This window comes from Convolutriloba macropyga, chromosome 4 (assembly GCF_964194025.1).
Source record: "Convolutriloba macropyga chromosome 4, txConMacr16.3, whole genome shotgun sequence".
NCBI classification, from domain to species: domain Eukaryota; kingdom Metazoa; phylum Xenacoelomorpha; order Acoela; family Convolutidae; genus Convolutriloba; species Convolutriloba macropyga.
Window position 1 is genome coordinate 65,225,449 of NC_134471.1, and position 26,009 is coordinate 65,251,457.

General features: G+C 37.0%; 1 protein-coding gene across 1 annotated transcript in view; it reads left to right on the top strand.

Moving 5' to 3' along the window:
- The first annotated feature begins 53 nt into the window (after positions 1 to 53).
- Positions 54 to 26,009, top strand: part of LOC142338612 (uncharacterized) — a 34,415-nt gene continuing 8,459 nt past the window's right edge. The window contains exons 1-4 of the mRNA XM_075388444.1: positions 54 to 254; positions 515 to 628; positions 8,842 to 9,000; positions 9,421 to 9,565. Coding sequence (XP_075244559.1) covers positions 64 to 254; positions 515 to 628; positions 8,842 to 9,000; positions 9,421 to 9,565 — 609 coding nt within the window. The 5' untranslated portion in view covers positions 54 to 63. The remainder of the gene's footprint in view (positions 255 to 514; positions 629 to 8,841; positions 9,001 to 9,420; positions 9,566 to 26,009) is intronic.

Sequence of the window (26,009 nt, forward strand, 5' to 3'; positions counted from 1 at the left end):
GTTTGAGAGCAATTCGCCCGACGTTAGTCGGTTATGTTTATTTTATAATGCAGAGCTCAAGAGATGGAAAAACGGAAGATAGAGATGATGGAAATGGAGAGAGCAGCTTCATCAATGGGTGGTCCTCCACCTGGCAGACAGCAACAGCACCCCAGACCTCCCTCACCACTTGGTGGGCATCCGCCTTCCCATCAAGGCAGACACGAGAACCCTCCTCAACACCATTTTGACGCCAGAGATCATGACTTCGAACCGTAAGTCTACTTGTGACTGTGTCTGACCTAGTTGAGGTATGTAAAGAGGTCTTGTACAGTGTCATCAGGGTACGGCTACTTGGGAATCGAGGAAACTTTGTTAACTTAAAATTACGAATGCAATATAAGATATGGGTCACTTTTTTATATATGTACGTAAATCAATTTTTCTGTTCAGTCAATCCGTCAAAGTTAGCTGACAGGATCCAATACCATCAAGAAATTCAGCCTTTTTTTGGAAAAGTTGATGCCCATTTCAGGCCCGCTCCTAAGAGACGTGCAACTTCTAGTGTGGCATTTGGGAGCAGTGACCATCCTGACATCTTCAGAAACATGCTAGACTGCTGTGTCATATATGTCGACAAACAACTCAGGTTACTCGAATAGTTTTATGTTGAGTTATCAGATGAACATCCTTTGTCCCTCATAAACATTTCTTTTGTCAGCTTGTGGCATGAAAATCCTAGTTCAGGAATAGAAAAAAGCTGAATTAATGTTTTAATCACCTGTGATGTCAAATTCCGACAACTGAAAACAAATAACTCTTTAGTGTTATTTGTAGTGTTACAATGTTAGTGTTACAATGCGTCATTATCATTGGTAGTGGAACTGCATATAAGTATATAATGAACTTATAATGAAGTGTGCGGTGTTTCGCCTTCAGTTTATATTGAATGTGTAAGTTGAGGGTGCTCTGACCGGGAGTCAGAGAACCAAGCTAATCACCTTGCGTCGCTGACGCCAGTAATGGTGGTGTTTGAAAAAGAGCCTTCAGCAACAGTTCTGATGTTTGTGTTAGAAAGATTTGCGTTGGAAATCTTCATTTGTTACCGAGAAAAAGTCATCCATTTCCTTACAATTCATAGCATCTATGACATCAACATAATCACTTGGCGTTTCAAAGTTAGTTCTATAGCACGTGCATCCTGGAACACTGGTCCCATTTTGGTCACCAAAAAGTGACCATCCTGACACTGGTCCCGTTTTGGTCTGTTGATCTTGAAGTATGTAGGTAGTCGCTTTTTGTCGTCTTGTCGTATTCGCTTTAATCAGTTGTTGCTTTACTGTACCAGGTTTCGCAAGTTTTGTTTTGGCCGCTGTTGATCGAATACTAAAGAATACCTTGAAAATGCCGCTGCTGATGCTCTGGTCCTTATAAGTTGCTGGTTGACAAACTGATGCTCCCCGTTTTCTCCTAGTTTTACCTAACCCTACCAATAACTTGTACCTATTACTTACATTTGTCACCAAAACACTTGAAACAATTTATCGAAATGCCAAACTCTATGCTATTGCCTCTACTCTATGCTGTCTTGTAGTACGCTGTATGATTCTGCATTTGATTTACAAAACCTACTTATATTCACAATTTGTTTTAATGATAAACCTACCAACATAAATTTTGATTGTTTAGTATTTATTTTCCTAATTTTTTATATCTCTTGTTTTTTTGTAGTTCCTAAATGTACCTGCAAAATTTTAAGTTAACTTAAAATTGTTATTTCCAGGAAATAAACTTTGAAAGAGTTTCTCCATTTACTGTTGTCAACATAATTGTTGATTTGTCTTTGATAAACTGAATCTGACAGCTGGTTTCAGAACTCCCCTTCGGATGTTTTAAACGGGCAAGACCTCACAACATTATCCCCATACCCTTGTTTACTTTTTTACCCTACCTACTGGCCAAATATCCACTTGCGTGTTGTTTTCTAGTAACCGTACCATATCCCCTATATCAATCCCGTCTACAGATGAATGCCATTTTTGTCGTTGTCTGCGTGTTTCATATATTATTTTGGGTCCAGAACTTGTGCATAATGCTGTTGACATTGTTCTACAGTGTTATCGTTCCTCGTTGCTGCTAATTGCAGTATGTACTAATGATGGTAGATGCCTGCTGTTGTAGAGCTTTGATTTTGCTGATGAGAGTTGAAACTATATTTCCGAAGTTTTCTAGATCCAGCACTGTTGAAGAAGACTGCTGATCTGCTTTCTTATGATCCACCAAAAAGGGGTGCTCCTGTTGGGTTGAATTTACACAATCTTTTTTTACTCTTTTTTGATCGTGTTTCTGTATCTGATGAGAAGCTGCTTTCATCCAAAGTCTTTGCTATACGGGCGACAAAACTTTGGAATTCCATAACGCATGATTGCGGCATGAGTTTTTTAGCAGTTCGATATCAACCACCCGTAACGTCTAACAGGTGAACAAGCAACAAAACTTTCATTGCTGTGTTGATCTGACTACAGATTTCTATAGGCCCAAAGAGGTCAACTCGGGTTTCCTTTGAAGGCCACAGGTCTGAGAATCGGTAACTCGAAAGATCTGACATCCGAGTATGGCTCTTGAGCTGTCTCTTCTGCATTCGAAGCATCTGTTTAGAAATTGTCTTTCCCGAAGAATCCAGTAGTTCAACTAAATGACGTTCATTTGCTGATCAATTCCAATATGAGCATTTGTATTATTCTGCATTTCCAGAAAACGTTGTGATATAATGTCTCTGCTGTCTGATATCGGTTTTTCCGTTGAAACTTGAGCCTTGGCATGTCTGCTGTTTGATCCAATGATTCTGTTTTCGCCGATTGAAGGTGTAAGCTGAGTCCTTTCAATTGGCCTATTGTTTGCTTGTCCTTTGACAGCATGTAATGATTGCTGCTGTGCTAAACGAAAAAGAAATTTCTCTGCTTCTTTGATGTTTTGGTCCCGTGTTCCTGATCTGTTTCGCAGGTTCTTGTGTCGGCTCTAGAGTTTTAACCACTGGCTGAAGAATGCTGGCATCAATGAGGTCCTCGCCAGTTCTGTTTCGGTGTATTTCCTGAAGCCTCTCTTGCTGATGAAAGAAACTGCTGTTGTCCTTCGGTTGGTCTGTTGACGCTAGAAATCGATGAAACTCTCGTCCTCTTAACCAAAAAGCCTCTTTTGTCAGCTGTGTTGCGGCAAATCTTCTTTTCCCTGTGTATGCTGGATTTTCTGTGGTGTTGATGATTTTCGCCAATGCGGTTTCCTATGTACATCATATTTCTTTGATCCAATTCAGAACGGTCGTGCTGTCGCTCAAGAGAAAGATGTTATCATACTTGACGTCTTTTTATCGTTGATCATTTTCAATTTTGCTGCACAGAGTGCTGCTTGAAGTTCCAATCTGGTAATTGCTTGACGTAATGGTGTTACTCTTGTTTTTCCTATCAGAAAACGAGTTGTTGCGTCTTGATCCCCGTTTCTTGATATATATGGTACTGCTGCTTTTGCTTCCAATGATGCCTCGCAGAAATTGTGAAGTTGAATAGTAACCACTGCCGTACCTAACCGTTTGTTAGGTTGTACTCAATCCTCGATGGCCTTTTCAATTTCACCCCTTGATGACTGTCCCGTACGCGTTGATGATCCCACATTTCTTGTATCTGAATCGTGGTTCGGATGAGGAACGAAGATGCGGTTCTCAAAGGATCATAGAAACTTGACACAAGAGGAGAAATTTTCGTTGTGTCCATTCCATCCAGGCTCTTTCTTTCATTCTGAACGTTTTATCCTCTTTCGATCTCCAATGAATTTCAAGAACTCGTTGAGAATATTTTTCAGCAAAAAAGTCTTCTCTTCATTTGGACAGTTCGTTTATAGGTGATACTCCATGTCTTAGGTTGTTTGTTGCAAAAAATATCTTTAAGCTGGTTGGTCCATGGCTGCAAAGACGTGTCGCGGGTATTCTTATACCTCTATTGCTGCGCTGATATGATGTTTCCACATGAATCGAAGACAGCTTTGGTGCTGTGGTACACAAATTTGCAATGTACAAACACTGCTTCGATGTCTTCCTGATTGCCAATTGCTGCGTCGATTTTAGCAGATTTCAAGTATTCTCTAGGTCAGGTCGAGCTAGGGGTTTGTCGTTGATGCTTGCTAAGTTGATGTAAAGGTATCGTTACACGGTAACTTTTTCGAATCCGTTTTTTCCCTCTGTTGTAAATCTTGTACTGTGTTGGCTTCTGTCGTGTGTTAACAAGATTTTTTAGATGAATCAATGCTTTTGCTTCTGATCAGTTGTCTGGCAATCTGCTGTTGGGATTCCAGAGAAGTCATGTTGCGTGTCGTCCATTTTGCATGTGCGCTCATGCATGTTGTTGTGAGTATTTCATTTGCTAACAGAACCACTGGATTTGTCAATTTACTTTTCGTCTCCAGCAATTCTGTTGCTGGTTTCCAGCTATCAGAAACTTTTTCGTTGGGATGGTTTGTCTTACTCTAGGTAGTTGCTGCAAAACAAAGTATGATGCTTCATATTTTCTGGCAAAGTCTCTGGTGCTGCTTTTGCATTTTGTTGTTTCCTACAACATATTTGCAAAAACTTATGAGGTTGTAGCGCTCGTCGTCTTCCAAATTTGAAGTTTCTGATGTGTAAGATGTTCTATTGTCTGTTCCGTTGGTTCCTTTCAATACAAGTTGTTGGCGTCCTTCTGAAGGTGCAGTTCATAAGATTTTTCGCGGTTAGTATTGTCAAGCAGCCCATGGGTCTTTGGGGGCTTCTGTATGAACTTTAAATTCCATATTATGTAATTCAGCTCGCTAAACATTGAACCAATTTGTTTCTCGCTGCATTTTTCCTTTGTCGAAATCCATTTCCTTTGATTTGTTGAGGGTTATCTGCTCTTGGCACCATGTAGCTTAGTTTTGTGGCGTTTTCCACATCCTTGTTCCGTGCATTTAAAGTTCTGTGGGCACATATTGTTTCTATGGTTTGCTCCCAAACAGTTTTCGCAGTTTCATCTGATTAACTGTGTCCACTCTTTCATCTGTTGTCTTCATTTTAAACGTTGGGTTTAAACGGCTAATTGTTTCCGTCGTTCAAGACAAGCGAAAGTTGGTTGTTGCTAGTTGCTTTCCTCTTATTTCAAACACTAGTGTTCTGCTCCGTTGGTTGTCCTGTATGTTCTGGATGCTGCTGCTAATGTAGTTTTTTGGTTGTTGTTTTCCCCGCTCAAGTGGGTTAGTTATTAATCAAACTGTGGGAACAAAACACTTGAACTTAAGTTACTGTTGTGTCCCTTGCCGTGTTAAGGCTGATGTTGCTCCGTCCTTAATGTGTTGAGCGTTTATGGTTCACGCGCCTCTGATATTTCCTTACGTCTTTGGCCGAAGTCCTCAAGTGCCGGCTGTTGAATTCGTCATCGCAAAATAAACTGGCTCCAATTTCCTACGTTGTAATGCAGTTTGTGGGTTCTATGCATCGAGATAATTGAGCTGTCCGGATCTTCTTCGAAATTGTCCTTGTATTGTTTTGATGAATGTAAAAAAGTTTACAATTTGGCAAGGAAGAGACGTTGTTGTTGGTGGCCTGTTTTGATAAGCTTCTCCAACAAGAAACTGTTGATTAAATGTGGGCTACCAAATCGCTGTTGCAGCTCGTTGTTTCTTGCGTATTTGTGCAGGTTTCCGTTGCAGGCAATGCCTTCAGTTGCGATTATTTTTTTTCCAAAGTTCTGCAGATAAGCGATGTGTCCGTCACTGAGATGAGTGTAGCCAATCATGAAGAGGGAACGGCTGTACCAATCTGCCCATTTGCTCGAAAGGGCGTCAACATAAGTTGTGATTAGAATGTGGTTTATTGTTGAAGCGTTGACAATTGCTTTGGCTACTGTTGGCAGGTGGAATGTTTGTGGTCCTCCATTCCAGTTACACCGTTCCGCGGGATGACCAGTCTGTTTGAGTTAGCTAGTCTACCATACCACAAGTTGAAGTTGTTGTCACTTTGAACAGAAATGCTGTTTTACGGTTTGTTTGTTGGCTGAGTTTCCTATATTCGATGTTTGCTGTTGTACAGTTGCGCTAATATTTGTGATGTCGTCGTTGATTGAGTTTTCAGCTGTCAAACCCGCTGTTGTGTCGTGTGATGTTTGCTGTCGTTTTTTCTTGCACATGGGGATTTTAGTCTTTTTATTTTCATGTCAATGTTCCACGTATTAGTGAATTAGCCAATGTACTCTTTTGTTTGTTAAGCTGGGCAATCAACTTGTAATCAAATGGTTTGTCAAATGGAGTTTATTTGCTACTTTCATGATTCCACTCTCAAGCAATTAGTTCATGGTTTGCAGGTTCTTGGCAATTCTCTCGGTAGTCACCCTGATTTATGCCTTCATAACGGTTGATTGCATGGTTATATTAGGCTTTGCTGTCAGGTAGGTTATACTTTTCTTTTTTTGTTGTTGAATTGCTGACTGTGTTGGTGGTCTTTCTTTTTCGGTGGGGGTCTTGATTTTCATTCGCTTTGCCCATGGGTTTGCGCGTTAGAGTTGGTTAAGGAGGTCAACAGAAAAACGGTGTCTGTTCCGCCTTGAGTGAATGTTAAATGTGTAAGTTGGTGATGCTGTGGTCGGACGCCAGAGAATCAAGCTAATCAGCTTGCTTCACTGACGCCAGTGTTGGTGGTGTTTGAAAAAAGACCCTAGTAGTCATGTCTGGGTACCCTTTGCCCATTTTTGTTTCCTGGAAACAGTTTTGACTGTGGGTGAGATTTGCGTTGCAAATCTTAATATGTCACCGAGAGAAATTCATCCATAATTATTGATTTACATCTATGAAACATTAATACTTTGTTTCAAAGTTACAGTTTCCTAGCATGTGCCTCCAGACAAAAGGTGTACAATGATGATACCATGCATTCCTCAGGACAAGAAAATACCAATTTAACAGGTTTTGTATATCAAATCAAGAGGAGCGCTTATCATGCCAGGAAGCTCTTCCTTTTGCCACTTTTGCTATCTTCCTTTTGCTCTCTTTTGCAAAAAATTGTGGAAAAGTTTGCTTGTTTGAATCAAGTAGGAAAATGAGTTTTTCATCACCAAAGAATTTAAATGAGGATTTATGTACGGAAAGAAATGAGACGTAAATACAGTTTTGCATGTTTTAAATTTTGGGTATCAGTTTGAAGTAGTGGTTTGGGTATTTGTTTCTGTTTATTTTTCATATGTTGGATATATAATCTTTTGCACTGAGGTAGGTGACGCTGAGTGTTTCGGGTTGATTAACAGTGCATTTGTATGTAATAAACAAATTTCGTGTAATGTGTGTATTATTTCCAACTTCATTTTTAGATCTTTCCGAGTCACATTTTTTTTCTACGAGTATTAGCTTTCAAAGCCCAGTTGATTTGTTTGGCAAATGAAAGTATCCGTTTTCGATTTATTCCAGATAGAAGTATAGCCGAGTAATGTTCATGGGTATAAACTGGTGGCTGTAGAAGGCATTTACGGGCATATAAAACGATTTTGGAATCGCGGTAGTGGTTTTGATTCCACATTTAATTCTTCAAAGCATTTTCAGGTTTTGTTGGAAGGATATAAGACTACCGATGATGTCTAAATTTTTAACAGAGGCTTCGATTCAATTATCCAGTTATCGTGACTTCAGTTTCGATTGACTCTCTCGCTGGGTTTTCTTGTTTGTTATTACACGTAACTCGGTTTTTTCAGCATTTGGATTAGATGAATGTGTATTTCAGTATTTGTGAGCTATTTTGCAATCCTCCTCAAGATTTATTCAGCACTGTTTCCTATCATTGTTTTGTAAAAAAAAAGTAGAGTTTTGTTTGCGTTCTGAACAATTTTACAGTGAATCGGTCTGTTTTGTTAGACGTCATTGATGTAAAGGTTAGAATATTGTGGGGCCCAACGCTTTACGTTGTGGTAGACCTTGGTATTGTTGTTTCCCGTCTGTCTAAAGTTGTTGACAATGGATTGTTTATGATCTTCTTTTGTAGTCAATAAGTAGTTCCACCGCATTTTATTTATTCTTTTTGTATATTCTTTTGTAAAACATTGGCTTTTTAAAGATTCTTTCAAAACCTTTATTGAATCGAATGCTTTTGATAAATCAAGACGGGCAGCTATTATGATTTTTAATTGTCGACTGCTATCGGTTCAGTACAAAAAGCATCAACTGTTGAATAGTTGCTTCTGAAACGGAATTTTGTTTCTGAATAACAGTGTTCTTTCAACGATGTTGCAAGAATTCACCAAGTTCATGCTGAAGTAGTCTCTCAAAATCTTTTGATAGAAAACAAGTCACGGAACTCGGCCTATAATTTTCATGAATTTTCTGAATTATCTTTTTTAATTAAAGGAGTGACAAAAGCTGCTGTAACGTGGTTGGCAAGCTTTCTTTCACTAATAAAACTGTTGATGATGTTTGCCAGTTGCACTACAAATATATTACAACCCTCTTTTAAGGCAACTGCTTTTGATCTTTGTTGAAGTTTTGACTAAACTAACATGTGAGGTTATAGCAATGTAATCAAAATAACATAACCTGAATCCGTTTTTGTTTTTGGGATCGACAATTTTTCTCATGTAACTTCCGCGACTAGAGCCGAAGGTCATAAACACGTACATGTCTTTTCATATGAATCAAATAACATAGTATCAAATGAAAATTTAAATTATTAGAATAATTTAAATTTGACTGTTCGTTGCCATACGTAAAATTAGGACAAATGATCCCAACTTTCTCAATAGAATAATCTCATGCTGCCTACGTAATGCTACATAACTTAATTTTGAACTTGATCTAATTTCTGATGACATTAACCGTGTTTAGGTCGTACGCTGAGTCGGTGCAGAGTGTCTGTGTATCTGCTGGACTGACAGCGGATGTCCAGTTCATCTCCCGTGACGAGTCACTCGCTGGCACCCTGGACAACCTGTCCCAAAAAGGAATCATATCGGCAGTCATTCTGGACGAATTGAACGAACAGAGGTAAATATTAGACCCATTCTTTCATCTCTGGAATTTTTTATTTCAGCACATTGTTCTCGATCTGCTCTGAACGAAACGTGCGGAACAACCCAGCTCACTTAATTGTAACATCAGATTCTGTCACATATTGAAAAGCTCGCATTTGTTCTGTAACAATGAGTTAGTGAGGTATTTTTTTGCTTTCTAATTTAAATAGTGTTGTTAAGTATTTGAATCTGGTCTTAGGACCGCGATGTTTGTTCTCGCATTAGCGAAATAAATTTTCTAACAAAACTTTTTAGCGATAAAACGGCGCGGTTAAACTTGGAGCGATGAAAATTTCATAGTCCAGTATCTTGCAAATTTGTTTAGTGTACGGAAAGGTTGCATTAAACGAGAACAAATATGAAAGTTAGTAACCGTGAAATGTGTTATTTGAAGGAAGACAGCGAATGTGCACTTATTGCATGGAACTCCGAGGGGAGAGATCCAGACTGGCATAGCAGAGTTGCCTCACTGGCTGAGAATGCATGAGGAGTACAACAAGTACCTCATTGTATCCGGAAAACGAAACCAGTCTATTCGGGTGAGTTGTTCACACTATGTACATCATGATCAAAAGTATTGTGTGGTGTTCCGCCTTCAGTTAATATTGAATGTGTGGTGTTGGTGGTGCTGTGGCCGGACGTCAGAGAATCAGGCTAGTCAGCTTGCTTCACTGATGCCATTGTTGGTGGTGTTTCAAGAAAGACCCTTGAGTTATATTTCCTTTGGCACGATATGCCTGGGTTACTTTATGCCCACCGTTGCACCTGGGCAACAGTTGAAACTTTTGTGAAATTTGCTTCACAAATCCTTTGCTACCGTGAAACAGTCATCCATTTCCTAACCATTGAATTACATCTCTATAATCAACATTATGACTTGGTATTACAAAGTTACAGTTTTTAGCACGTGCCTCCTGGCACAAATATGCTGCAAATTATGGTTGTAGCCCCATAACAGACTACTGCGTTCGGTGGGACTTTGGTTTTTTGTTCTCAAAAATCTCGTGCGGCCAAAAATCTAGAGGCGGCTTGGAAATGTTCGTGCGCTCATAAGACCGCATTTCATCCCATTTTTGCACAAAGAAAACAAGTTCGAAGCAAGAAGTATGATTTCATAGATTGTAAATTGATTAGTTCGCGGATAGTAAACGAATTAAGAACTAATTTAAATATAATGGCCCGAAACTACTAGAGGCTATTATTGGTCACACCGTGTCTCTTATTGTTTTCATCGTTTATTGTTTATTTTTACCATTTCAGATTATTTGTTTAATAGCCGAAAACGATAGCTGAAGCTATTATTGGCCTTTTCTTGGTTTTTACAACTCAAAGAATTTGAATTGTATTGGGGCGCTGTCTTTTTTAAATATCTTATTACATTTTCATGATTTTTGAAGTCCTTGAAGTGACGCCGAAAGAGTCAAATTGAAGTCACGCTGATAGAAGTAGTATAGTAAGTTGCCTAGTGCTTGTAGGCGGGGGGGGGGGTCCGGACCCCCCCCCCCCCCCTACAAGAAATTTTACCTCTGAAAAAGTGAAATCTTGTAATTTTTTCAGAGTGTAAGGCAAATTACTATACTTTTCAGCTATTTCCATTTCATTTTGATGGTTCATGTAAATTGAAACTTGGGAATTGGGTTTTGGTGGTTTTGAATTCATGTTTTGTGCGCGATTGAGAAAAAATTCAAAAATTTTCAAAAATTTTTTTGAAAATTTTTCAGTTTTTCATAGTCCTAAAATTGTCTGAAATGGATTTTGCGCTATGACAGAGCACTCAAAAGTGATTTTTTGTTGACTTCACTTTTTTTCACCTATGAAGTATGGGGGTCAAAACATATAAAAATTTCGAATTTTTTGAAAATTTTCAAAATTTTTAAAAGTCCTAAAATAGTCTGAAATGGATTTTGCGCTATGAAAGAGCACTCAAAAGTGATTTTTTGTTGACTTCACTTTTTTCACCTAAGTAGTATAGGGGTCGAAACATATAAAAATTTCGAATTTTTCTAAAAAAGTTTTCAAAATTTTTAAAAGTCCTAAAATGGTCTGAAATGGATTTTGCGCTATGAAAGAGCACTCAAAAGTGATTTTTTGTTGACTTCACTTTTTTCACCTAAGTAGTATAGGGGTCGAAACATAAAAATTTCGAATTTTTTGAAAAAAGTTTTCAAAATTTTTAAAAGTCCTAAAATGGTCTGAAATGGATTTTGCGCTATGAAAGAGCACTCAAAAGTGATTTTTTGTTGACTTCACTTTTTTCACCTAAGTAGTATAGGGGTCGAAACATATAAAAATTTCGAATTTTTTGAAAAGTTTTCAAAATTTTTTGGAGTCCGAAAATGGTCTGAAATGGATTTTGCGCTATGAAAGGGCACTCAAAAATGATTTTTTGTTGACTTTTATTTTCTTTGAAACAGTCTACATAAAAATAGAAGTCAAAAACTTTCTAAAAAAACAATTTTGTTAAATTGATTTTTTTCTTATATGAAAAAGCAACGAACTTAAGTTCATTATTTCATTTTATCATTTGCAAATCAGCATGACAACAATTGCAACGGTAGATTTGAAAAATATTCATGAAATTTATGATCAAATAAAACTAGACTATCCGGAATACAGTGAGCGGTTTGTATATTTTGGCAGCATGTCTTTATTTGGACCCAGACATCAACCTTGAAATTGTTCACAAGTTGAGACCATATGGTGGTCTTATAGGTATAGACAACTCCTCACTAGACAAATACCTTAAGTCATATAAATTCCTTCGATTACATGCAATACTTCATGACGCCTCGGGTTTTATTGCAGAGCACAGTCAGAAAGGTCCTGGTTATTCTTACGTTTTACCGTGTCCAATCACAAACGCCTACATTGGTCACATGACTGGATTAATGTTTTGCCTCTTCGTGAAAACATTTAAACGAAACCTATTTAGTTTGCTGGAATGTTAAAGCCAGAAGTTGTCTTAGATTTTGAAGGTTTTGGTCATAAGAAATCGGATTTTATAATTAAGGAGTTATCGATTTGCTCAAACAACTACACAGACACAATCTTGTTCCTTCCACCAGTTTCTTACAGCTCACTATCCGCTAGTGAGAGAAAATCTCATCAGTGGGTTAGTAGGTTCTTACACGGTTTGTCGTGGAATAGTGGCAATTATCCTTACTGGTTTATATCTCAAATTTTTATTGCAATTAAACTTCGATTTCCTTCAGGAAAGTTATGCTAAAGGGAAAGAGAAAACTGAATCACTGCATACACTTTTACAGAAAGAAGTGATAGATTTGGATACCCTTTCATGCCCTAAAGTTGAGGAAATTAATACCCCAATTAAACATTTTACTTGTGCTCTACACTCTCTTTACTTGCCTGAGAAACAAAAAAAGACATTGCGCTAAAAGAAAAGCACAGTTGTATTTCTATTGGCTAACATTCCCCGCCAATGAGCCGTCGAGTGGAGAAGGTAGCTCCTTCAGTTCTTCAAGTGAATTTATCTCCAAGTTTGACAGTATGCAGTTGCATAACGAATGATAATCAAATAAATATATCTTTGGTCAGAGAAGATAAAGTAGAATCACGTGGGCAATCCATTCTGAGGAAACAACAGATTATTTGCAACTCATCGGAGATTAAGACACTGAAGAAATATCTTTCACTGCTTGAATACTTTCAAATGTACCATGTCTTTACAAGAGAAAATGAAAAGACTGAAACTAACCCCTTTACCTATGCACAAGTCGCCGACCCCAGTTCAAGTGAGCCTGGACGACGAAAGTCTCCCTGATGAAATCAAGCAGGTAGTCAGCAAAGGAAACGTGGAGTCAATTGTCTACTACGCAAAGGATTGTGGCATGCAATCGAACTACAAAGTGACTTACAAGAAAGAAGACAAAGACTCTAGATATACTACATATGAATTTTTTATGGTTGAGAGAGTTACTAACAAAATAATGAGCTAACACAAAAAAACTGATGTTTTAATTCATTTTTGATCAAAACGTCTTTTAAAATGAGTGATAAAGAAGATCAGATAGATTCCCCTGCTGGAATAGGTTTGAATGATTTAGTTTTCAATGAAGAGAATCAAGAGAGACGCTCATGGAAATTTTGTAACTCTAGACTACCACAATCAGAAGTAGTGTATTTTACTCAAATCGTAATAATACTGTTTCTTATTGGTGTGTCCTTGATCAAACTTGTGTTTTTCCATCTTGATTGTGAAGCGTCAACATTTTGGTTTTCATTGCTTTCATGCACAGTTGGCTACGCGCTTCCAAATCCGAAGCTATGAACAAGATAATTTCAACAAGCGATAGATTTTTCATGGCTGTTTGTGGGCCATCATGCTGTGGTAAAACTGAGCTTATATTCCAAATGCTACTGAGAAACACTTTTTACCCAAAATTTAAATCTATTTACTACTTCTATCAACATGAGCAACCAAAGTTCAGCTCTATAGAGCGTAACTTGAACATTTTTTTCACAAAGTTTTCTGGTTTTGAGTTCATTTCACAGCTGGAAAACTGTCTGCTTGTTTTTGACGATTCTTGCGAGGAAATTTTCAATGACAAAGAGTTTTCTAAACTTGCAATTGCTGGACGTCATAGAAATATTAGCGTCATTTACGTTAAACATAACTTATTCCAACAGAGTAAATGGTCAAGAACAATTGATCTCAACACAACCCACATCATTTTGTTCAAATCACCTAGAGACATACAGCAGATCACCTATATTGGCAAACAGTTAAACAACACAAGTTTTTTAAAAGAAAGCTACGAGTTAGCAACAAAATTACCCTTTGGACACTTACTCATCGACTTGGATCCAAAAACTTCAGACTCCTTGCGTTATTGTTCAAATATTGTACAACCAGGTCCAACCATTTTTTATCTACCTTCCTCCAAAGCGGTCATAACTAATTTAACAGATGAGAGAGAAAGAGTTATGTATGCTAAAGCAAATGCTCGGGCTGTCTGATAGTAATTTCAGAAAGTTCCTCAAAGAAGCACCAAATAGTTTTATAAATTTTCTGTGCGAGTGTTTGCTCAATGTAATCAATGGCAATGTTCCAGTCAACAAACAGTTACTGAAAAATCAAGAGGACTCATTTCAGCAGTTATTATCAAAGGAAACAAGTCTGAAGAGAAAGCAATTTATTTTGACGAAAAAATCACAACTTATCAAGGCAATAGCATTCTCGTGCTATCTTTACTTAAAAGTCAAATAATGCATACAGAAGAATTTGTTTTGATCCCCAAGAGGATGTTCATATCAAAAAATCCAACCAAGGAAGAAATTTTTGATAATCCAATATATCAACAAAAAGCCACTCAGATATCGCTACTACAAAGATCTAATCCAAATTTTGAGCAGAGCAGTGGAAAAAAAGATGCTGACACAAGCACTGATAGACGTATCACAAGAACAAGGAGTACCGGTGATGGAACAAGTGATCCAGATGACGTAAAATAGAATTATTTGTGAGTGATGACAGTGAAATCGAACCTGTAGTGAAAAAACGGAAGGATTCAGCGTTTGACTCAAATAATGCTAGAACTAAGATTAATGGATGAAAATAAAACAAAAAGAGCTGCTATTATCCTGAAAAAAATTTTTGATTCCAATACTGTTTCTATTAGTGAAGAGATTAATGTTCTCCATATTGAAGATGAACCTCAAGGAGTGAAGGTGACAAATTTCTTGTACAATCTACAACAACCTAACAAACAAATTGACGTGCAAAAGTATTCCAAAATATTGAGTGAACTTGATATAGCAGCTCACTTGGTTTACAATACACATGCAAAAAAAGTTCTCGATGAGTTTTACAGCGAAGAAGAGGAAGAACAACCGACTCGAAAACAAAAGAAACAGCAACAAAAACAACCAAGAGGAAGATCTGAGACAAAAGAAAAAAGTGCAAAGCCAAAAGTCGATGAGAGCAAAAAGAAGACAGACGAAGACACGAGTAGAAAAGACTGGGCTTTCTATAGATGATGTGAAGAAACTTGATAACCTCTATTTAAAAGGACCTGCGTCATTTGGAAACGCAAAACGACTGCAAAATTTGAGTAAATTATCAATGAAAAAAGTAAAAATGTATCTGGAAACGAAACCATCCTTCAACAAATATCGTTCACGTCGCCTCAGATTTCCAAGGCTTAAAGTAATTGTCAACGACCTAAATGAGATCTGGTCCGTAGATCTACCATTTGTTGATAAACTTGCAAAGTACAACAGTGGTGTAAAATACCTTCTTGTTGCAGTTGACTGTCTGTCAAGAAATCTCAGAGTTGAACCACTAAAAACAAAATATGCTACAGAAACTGCAGAGGCTTTCAAAAAGATGATCAAACATAAGCAACCTAAAAAAGTTTGGGTCGATGATGGTACAGTGTTCCTCGGTGCTTTCAAAGCCCTCTGCAATAAACGCGGAATTCATTTATACAGTACGTTCAGTGAGAAAAAGTCTGCTTTTGCTGAAAGAAATATACGTTCCCTCAAAAATATAATATACAGATACTTAGAAGAAAAGTGGACCTATTCATATCTAGATAAACTGGATTCATTTGTTAAAACTATCAATTCTAGAGTTAATCGAACAATCAATCTTGCTCCAAACAAGGTCACGAAAAAAGACGTTCCGCGACTGGTATCGTTGATTGCGAATACAACATATTCTCAAAAACCCAAATTCTTTGTCGGTGATCTTGTACGAATACTGAAAGAAGAGGAGACGTTTGGAAAGGGCTACAAACAGTCATTTACAGACGAGGTTTTTGAAATTTCGTCTATCCCAACATTGAACCCTCCAACGTATTCTCTTATCGATACCGATAAGGAAATTATTCAGGGTAAATTCTATCAACCCGAACTCCAATTAGTGCGAGAGTCGCCTGTGCAAAATGGCAAGTAAACGTTTTGAAGATGAATTTACGGTACATGTAATCTCCTCCGCTTCGATGGAGATCTTCGATCAAAACACATTGGCTTCATTCAGGAATTTTTTCGATGATGAAATACAACTGTCGGGAGACTGGAGAGTAGCTTTGAGTGAAATTATTTTTCCAACAAAAATAGAGCACATCACAAACGGAGTCCTAATTTCTTTCAGTTTAAGTGGTTTAGAAGATCACCAACGGAATAGCTCTGGATCTAATGTCATATCACGTCCATACAACGGTGAGCGATTAGCTTTCATACCAGGAACTTTTGATACTGTGCCACAGTTGCTAGCTACCATTAAAAGAACTGCTGGTTTACCAAATTTTTCTTTCAGAGAAATTAAAAGTTCCGGTAAATTTGAAATTGTTTTTGGAAAATACGAGGGAATTACGTTTCCAAGCGATGAAATTCCTTGCATTATTGGTTTCAAGGGCACTCCTGAGGGACGAGGAACACACATTGGTTATAAAATGGACACAATTGCAAATAAACTGATGAAAAAAGATGATACTAAGGCTTTTATGGGTGACTTTCCAGCTGATCTGTGCGCCGGAAAACATTTGATATTCATTTATACAAACATTATTGAGTATCAATACGTGGGCGATGCGAAAGCACCTTTATTACGAGTCATTGATTCAAAACAACGATTGAAAAACGGTAGCGTCTGCGAGCTTGAACCAACACACAGAATAGTTTTTTCGAATTTGGACTACAAAAAACTTCTTTCAAATACAATTCAGTCAATTTCTATAGAACTACGCACCGAAACAGGTCAATTAGTCCCTTTTTCAGGGACCGGAAAAGTCATTTTGACGTTACAGTTTAAAAAATTTGGTGAGTAAAAGCAATGGATTCATACTACACCAATCAAGCATCTGCATTGCCTTATTTTTCTGGGCACTATAGGCAAAGAGGTAGCGGCTTTGGTGCTTTAACAAGTGGTATCGGAAGAATCGCTCTACCTATTGCCAGAAAATTTATGTTACCAGCAGCAAAACGAGTTGGAAAAGAACTTCTGTTACAGAGTGTACCAGAGTTAATGGACGTTATCAGTAAAAAAAAAATCTCCAAAACAAGCGCTGAAAAACACGATATCAAATACAGTCAAAAAGCAAACAGGAGGCTCATTGGCACTGCGAATGAGACAAAGACGAATGAATCGTAGACGATCTAAACAGAAAGGTAGTCATTTCAAAATACAAACAGCCAAAGAGAAGTCGGTCGGTTTTCTCTGCCAAAGTTAAGAATGATCGGTAATATGTTATCAACAGAGGCAACACATAGTTCCTTGGATTTATTCGAAAAACCAGCGCTGCTTGTAACTTTTGTTGGGAGCTTTTGTCAAAAAGTAGGACCAGTTTACAGTCCTAACGGACCCATGCTTGAGTTTGAGGTTGCCGGAGACAGAATTAATTTTATTAATCTGCAAAAAATTTTCCTGGAAATCAAATGCATGATAGTTCAGGCTTCTGAAGCTGATTTAAAATATGATGCTGGAGCTGCAGCAGATGTAACCAAAACAGACGCTCCTTACTTTTGTAATAAAGTTTTACATTCACTCTTTTCTGACTGTACAGTATCTGCCAACGGACTAAAAATTTCAAATGCAAATGGAAATTATGCTCACAAAAGTTTCATTGAAACCGAATTTTCTCACAACAAAGACGCAAAGGCTACTTGGTTGGCTTGCCAAGGTTATTCGTACGAGGATAATCCTGGAACGATAGCAACAGCTGAAGTTAACAGACGAAAAGCTTTGGTTAGACAATCTGCTGAATGTACTTTTTATGGAAAAGTGGCAGTAGATTTTTTTACATGTGATCGACATCTTTTGAGTGGAATCACATTGCGAATTTCCTTTCGAAGATCTATTTTGTTGTAATATCCGACGATGCTGGAAAACCATACAAAGTGAAAATTATAGAAGCTAATTTGTATGTGAGAAAAATGACATTGAACGACGACGTCGTTTCTGCCATTGAAAAAACTTTACTAACAAGCCCAGCGTCCTATCCTTACTTGGAAACTATAACAAAAACATTTCTGGCTTCTACTGGTTTGCAAAGTTGGAAACAGGAAGATGTTTTTAGCAGGGAGCCTATTCGACGTCTTGCCATTTGTCTTAACACAAATGAAGCTTTCTTAGGAAGCAAACAACTCAATCCATTTCACTTTCGTAAATTTAATTTGGAGCAGATATGTATTTATCGAAATGGACTCCCCGTTGCAGACAGCCCCATAAATACAGCTGACGTAAAACGCTTGTACTTCAACACAATGTCAGATTTAGCCTATATTGACAATGGACATGGAATAAGTTTGTCTGAATACCCTAACCATTTTATTATGGTGTTTGATCTCACCAGCACTCAGCAGGCGTCACATGATTTTATTCACCCTGAACTTACCAATTGTTCAATTTCAATTGAACTTAAGTTTTCAGCCGCGTTGCCCAGTAATATTGAAATTTTCATAATTGGGAAAAAGCAAGTACAATTTTTATCGACTCTGCACGAAGAGTTTCGAAAAATCATATTCTTACAAATTGATGGATGAAGATGAAATAAACAACCTCGTTCAAGGATGTAAACGTTTGAAGTACAAATTTCATGGTGTGTTTGCAGCTGACAATTTTCCGCTGCACTTATCTCAGAACAGTTTCATTATTGTGAATGTGTCATTGGATACTTATTTGTCGAAGGAACGGAGATTATATTTTTGCGGATCCCTTGGGACAAAATCTAACTTCATATAAACATTTGCTCAATAGACTTGTTTCCTCTGCTGGTAATATACAAACTGTATATGAATTGCTAAGAAACCAGCCAATTCAAAAACCAAACTCAATATTGTGTGGCTTAATTTGTATTTATACTGCTCATTATCTTTTTGGTGGAAAAGAAATTGTAAAAATGAGTGATGTTGAATTGATACGTTGTGCGCTTCATATGATGTTCTAACACTACTAACATGATTTGATGAAATAATTTTTTTTAAAACTTTATTTTTTCTTCAAAAACTAAGCGTACACACAAAACATCATTGTCAATATCTAACTTTCCATAGCCACTCACAAAAGTATCCATTATTTGACAAAAAGCACCAGAAGGAGGACCATACAAAATGTTTTCAAATGTCTTTAGAGTTTCAGTTGTTATCCGGTCAGTTTGTAATTGTTGATTCAATGTTTTCTCAGCATTATCCAGAGATTTGTAACCAACTATTCCACTTGGGCGGTAATTTTTGCTCAAGGTACTGCTCAAATTTGGTAAGCGCTTCTGAATGCTGGTTGCTTCTCCTTTTGTCGGCGGCGCTGAACCATTGTATTCCACAGCTAGTTTGAGTTTTGCGAAAATCTCTCCAGTTGTCTCCACTGTGGCTCCGTTTGAAAAAAAAAGTTTCGAAGGTTGTGTACAAGCAAGGAACTGCATAAAGCTTATTTCGTTTTAATATTTCCGTAGAAACGTCAGACACATCAAACAACACATGATAATGGTTAGAGGGTAACAATTCACAATAGCCGTTTTCAAAATGCATGCAAACAGCGTAATTCCGGGCAAACATTGAAGATGGTTTTTCTTCTGAAACGAAAAACCTAAAGTTTTTTTGAAACTGTTTAAAGTAAGCAGATGAGCGCTCGTACATAGCTTCCACCTTTTTCTTTACAATTTACTCTTGATCAGATAATTCGTGTTCGTCGTCTTTTTGCTTTAACTTTGGTCGTTTTGCGGGGGTTGGTTTAGTTGTTGAATCAATGTCATTTGAGTTTTGAGCAGCCGCTCGAATTTTTGGAGTTTTCTTTGACAACTTTTCAAACTCTTCCAAAGTCAGGGTTATTCTTTGTTGAAATTCATAGTCATGTTCACCCTTTTTGAATAATTTTAGAAAGATATAAGTTCCTGTTCTTTCATATGTTTTGAGCGTGACTCGAATCAAGCGTTTTTCATTCTTAGAAACGTCAAAATGAGCGTCTCCAAACTCGGCGTCTTTTTCAGCTGTAAATGGCATTCTGATTTGTTGAAATTTGTTCAACTGTTCTTCTTCAGGAAATAGTGTATAATGTCTCCCCTGATGAAAGTAAAACTCAACAATTTGTACATGGTGCTAAAAATAGAATGGTTCAACTGATAAGAGTTTTGTAAAGGGCGAATATTAAGGAGAATAATTGTTTCATGGTACTGATTAGCGTTTTAGAGCCACATGTGCTCTTTCACACACATTGTACGTAGAGCAGTCCGCTTAAGGTCATAAAACAGGGTCAGACGGATTACATGTATGTTCATTTCACCATTCAGCGCTAATGTTTAATGAAAGACACTTGTAACCTTAGGTTTTGAACAGTAAACCATGGAGCAAAACTCTTATTTAATAGCTCTAACTAAAATAATTTCATGTGTTTACTTTATTATCAGTCATAAAACCCATGCCAAGACCACCAGGACTAAGACAAATAAAACTTCTGTAGTTTTATGTTTTTCCAGTTTACCTACTAAGTTAATCAAATGAGTACAAACTTCCAACTCTTTAAGTTGTGAACCGAATTCTGGTAACCCACTCATTCACTTTTTTACTTGCGATTGAATAACAGCAAACCAACTGCTCCATTTATTTCTTGAATTCTTTGAATTGTTTGTTTCAATTTCTGATTTTCCCAAAAATACAAAATTCACCAAAACTGAAATATCTAGAAATGTCTTATTATATTCTGTGTGAAAGCGAAGGCTCCTGGGAACGGACAATTGCGTATCAAACTTTTTACGAAAATTTTATTGTCCTCATACAACAGAAGAAATTCAATGAGAAGGATGTTTGGAATACCCAACAACATTGCATGATTCCAAAAATCTTTCTAAACTTTCTATCTCAACTTCCTGATAAACCGTCATCAGATTCGATCGAAGGATCGTACATCACGTCAGGTGGTATTATTCCTCCCTCGAAACTGGAGGATCCTCTTGTGGCTTACGATATAGTTAATTTACCTGCTCCGGTCAAGAAAATTTTGTACAAATACGACTGTGATACAGTTCCATTCTTTGAGAACCAACTAGGTGTTACCCAAGCTTGCGATGATCTTGCTGACTTATGGGGACTACCTCGATCACCTGAGTCGCCCTCAGCACCAACACCAGCAGTTACTCCAGCGATTGATCCGAGTCCAGCTGTATCCCCAGCAACCAGCCCATCTCTCTTTGAAAATATGAAAAATTGCATTAGCAGCTCTCAAGAAAATTTCAGTGGTCTCTGGAGCAACCTGTCAGGTACTAACTTTGAAACTCCAATAAAAACTGAACACAACCAAGAAAATCAGGATACAGCCAGCACTATTGAAATTACACCGGTAAACACAGAGAACCCGGAGACCCTCAATGCTCCAAAGAAAAGAAAATCATCGACCTGTGTTAGAGAGCTGTTTGAAAACTCAGACTAACAGAAAACTTTCTTAAAACGAACAATTTCAGTTAACAAAGTTATCTCATACTCTTTGGCAAAAACATTAGAAAGTTATGTACAACACTGTATGCACTACTGGATTTTGTGGGTCAAAAAATTTGATTTTTATACAAAGTGAAGCAATAATTCCACATGTGAGCGGGTAATTGTTTTTAATATTGGAAGTATTTCATAAAGAATTTGTCAATATATTGAAACTAAAAGGTTCAGTAGTTTCCAAATCTAATGTGTGTTGTGTTGAAGTTTCCCAAAAACTGATTTACTTGATCTCAGATAAATTTAAATTTCTTGTTTTTGGTTTTATAACAACAGAGTTTTAACCAAATTTGGCTGAATGCAAGAAATCCTTAAATCTTCAAAACAGAAAATTTAAACGTACAGGTTATGGAATTAAGTAGAATTGTTTATAACTAGAGTCAATCGGCTCACTGTGAGCGAGGTTCAAACAAACCATTTTAATATAAAAAATTTGAAGAAAGAAGAATGAACAACAATAAATTTTCATTATTTTGGAAAAATATATCAAAAACCACAGAAAATATGTAAGTTATTCCATTTTTGAAATACCAATTAATCCTCGCTTAAAGCCCTCTACTAAAACACTTTGATTTCAATCAAATGACTCACTACAGACCAACTAATATTATAATAATTTTTGGGGAATTTTTAGTATCTTCAAACATTTTTTTTTGTGAAAAAAAGTCAATTTTTTGCATATTTATGGTAAAATCTCAAAAACTTGATTAACGATTTTGGAAATTTTCTCTGAGCGCTCATGACATTGTGTTGGAAGTCGATTGGAAGCAATTATTTGTTCCTAAGAAAAAATTTTTTCATAACAGACCATCAGCTGATTGTAGATTTTTTATGAAAAAATCAATTTTTTTGGCAAATTTTTGGTAAAATCTTAAAAACTTGATTAACGATTTTGGAAATTTTCTGAGCGCTCTTGACATTGTGTTGGAAGTCGATTGGAAGCAATTACTTGTTCCTAAGAAGAAATTTTTTCATAACAGACCATCAGTTGATTGTAGATTTTTTTAATGAAAAAAAAACAATTTTTTTGGCAAATTTTTGGTAAAATCTCAGACTTGATTAAGGATTTTGGAAATTTTCTCTGAGCGCTCATGACATTGTGTTGGAAGACGATTGGAAGCAATTATTTGTTCCTAAGAAAAAATTTATTCATAACAGATCATCAGCTGAAAATTTCGTTGTATACAATTCATTTTTCGTTGTATACAATTCATTGAAGACAATTCAAATTATTTGGAAATTTTGTTGACCATTTCGGTTCCCCCCTAATAAGATACGGTTCATATTTTGTTCTTGATCACACCTTCTTTAATACTTGGGCAAATTTTGATAATCTTGTCAAGTAACGCAGAGTTTTATTCAATATTTGGGATTTAAAACATTATCAAATCTGGGAAATAAACAAATTGTTCATTGCAAAGTGGGCGTTGGAGAGGTCAGGCATAATTTCAATTGTATACTTGATCAATAGGAGTGTTCAAAGTGTTTGGTAAATATACATAGGTTGAATATTCAATAAAACATGCAGAAATTCAACTTTGGTTAAAAGCTTAGGGAAACTAAACTATAAAGTTGCTCAAGTTTATCATCTTTTGAGCCAACCCATACTTATAACTGAACCAGATAAGATATATAAGAATCTGATTTCAATGTTTGATACCGAAATGCAATAAAACGAAATTCACATTTTGAGCTAATGTATTAGTAATTTCACTTTTATTGACCTTTCAACGGAAGATAATGTTTGACATTTGATCTGTTTAGGCGTTACTGGCAGCAGCGTGTAAATTTGTATTTCTCTAACTTTCACTTTGCTCCGTTGACTGTCTCTGAACGTGTGTGCGAACACTTTCTCCAAATACTTATCAAATTTTTGCAAAATAAAACTCAAACTACGAGTCTTGAATACATTGGATCTTTGACAATTCCTATTGCTTCTGAAACAACCTTTCTCTGAACATTTTCTTTATCAAATTCAAACCAACTTTTTTAAAACAATTTTCTATCATTATTTCAACTTTTATAAAGCAGTTTCTAGTTTAATTACCATTTCTTACAATCTTGATCAATTAGCTTTAAAAAACAACATAATCCCAAAATACAATCAATTCTGTCAGAATGCCTCTGCAATGCACAAACTGTCCGGCTCAGTTGTCTGATAGACGAGCACTGAACTAGCATTTGCTGAGGAAGCATGACATTCATCCAAACGTGCCCACGTTCAGCTGTTTCAGTTGTTCAGAACAAGTGAAAAGTTTGCCCTCCCTACGCAAACATTCACAGGTTTCTCATCATCAACCTATTCTGAAAGTGTGTTATGCATGTCGTATGGGCTTTCAGTCAAAGTTTGACTTTGCCCGTCACATAAACAACGAACATGGTCTTCCAGTCTACGAAATGGATCCAGTTGAATCGAGCCCCGCAAAGCCAGTTGTCAGCTCAATCAAGGGGGGCATCAACTATGAACTTCATCCTACCAGTAACGATCTAGACATCATGGAATATTTGTTCAGAAAACGAAACGAGATTGAAGAAATCATCAGAAAACACACCAATCGGTACCCTCAAAAAATGCAACTGATGGTTGAGATGACCCTTCAAAAACCTGAAGAAGAACCAGAAAAAGTCAGCGTCTACTTCAACACGAATACAACAACGGTATACTACACAGGTATAACTGATACCGTTTTTGAGGAACTAGTGGACAACATAGTTTCGAAGCTGGTTTCTTTTTCAAGCTATGGAAGCGGATGGCAGCTGCAGGCAATTGACAAAATCACGGTCAAACTGGTGCGTTATATTCCAGTGAGGGGGAGCAGCTTCATACCTTTTCCGGATAACCATCCATTGAGGAGACTCCAATCTCCTGAACATACACAACGCAAATGATGACATGTGCTTTCTGTACTGTTTCACTGCTGGGTATCATCTTGTCTACTTGAAAGAGAAGTTGGAACCACCTAGACCCTGCTTCAGACCCAGGACAAATATTTTGACATATAGCAGCGAGAACCCTTCAGCAAAGCAACCGATTGGTGAATTTGATATGCCGATGAGCCTGTTGGACATTTCGAAGTTCGAGGATTTAAACGAAGTTCAGGTCAACGTTTTCAGGTAACCCCACTTCTTTGCAATAGTTATCCAAAAATCCACACAAAAAACTTTCTTAAAAAAAAGAATCAGCTAATGAAATTAATTGATGTAAAAAAATAAAAAACCGTGTTCACTAACTAAAGCTCTCCAAAAAAAATTGTTTTTAGTTATGAGTCAAAACAACTGCTGCCTTTGAGACTCTCCGCTGGAAAAAATTATCCGTTCCTTCTTGACTTACTTCTACTCAGCAATGGAGAAACTTACCATTATGTTTTGATAGTAAACTTACACAAACTCATCTCAAAAATTAGTGGAAAAGAATATCGTGAAAGAAGTTATCTGTGTCGAAACTGTTTCCACATTTGTTCTTCCATTGAATACTTCAACACACATCAGCAAAAATGTCTCGAACAAGATTCGCTACAATTAACTATGCCTAGTTTAACGAAAAACAAAGTGACATTCAAAAATTTTGCTGCGAGGTGGTTTTCACCCTTTGTGATTTACTTGGACCTTGAATCATTGATAGTTCCAGTAGCAACAGTGAAAAGTCATCCAAATGTCTCCAGTACTCATGCTTTAGAGAAACATCTACCATGCAGTTATTGCTTAATGGTCATAGAGCGAGGAAACCCTGAACCCATACACTTTGACATCTATACAGGTCCTGACTGCATGGAGAGATTTTTGTCCAATATCGAGAAGCTAGCAAAATTCTTTTATCATCAGAAGAGGAAGTATCCCATCTTTATTGGAAAACCACCTTCAAAAACATTTCATACATGTTGTTGGATTTGCGATGTTCCCTTTGAAACTGATGATGAGAAAGTTCTGGATCATTGCCACTTTCGGGGACAATTTCTGGGTTATGCTCACAATGAGTGTAACTTGAAGCGCAGAACACTTGATTATACGCCAGTTATTGCTCATAATATGATGAACTATGATCTGCATCACATTGTTAAAACCCTGCACTCCGCAACAGCAAATGTAAAGATTGAAGTGATACCCACGAACGATGAAAACTCATTGCTTGAACTATGGTGTATACATTGAGACTAGAAGGCGAAAACGAGACGAGGTTGCTATCTATGAGTACTTACGATTCATTGACAGTTTCAAATTCATGCCAGCAGCCTTAGTAAATTAGTACAGACTCTGCCACATGACAAATTCACAATCTTGGATAACTTTTATCGTGGATATAGTCATGAACAACGTGAGCTGCTAAAACACAAGGGAAACTTTCCCTACTCTTATGTAGATAGTTTTGACAAACTAAACGACCTCGAACTTCCTGGTATACGACACTGGAAAAACAGCCTGAAGGATAACAGCATCGACATAACGTATGCGGAACTTGATCAGCTGAAAAAAGTTTTCAGAGAATTCAATTGTGAGAACCTAAAGCAATTTCTAGAGCTGTACCTCACTGGAGACCTTCTGCAACTG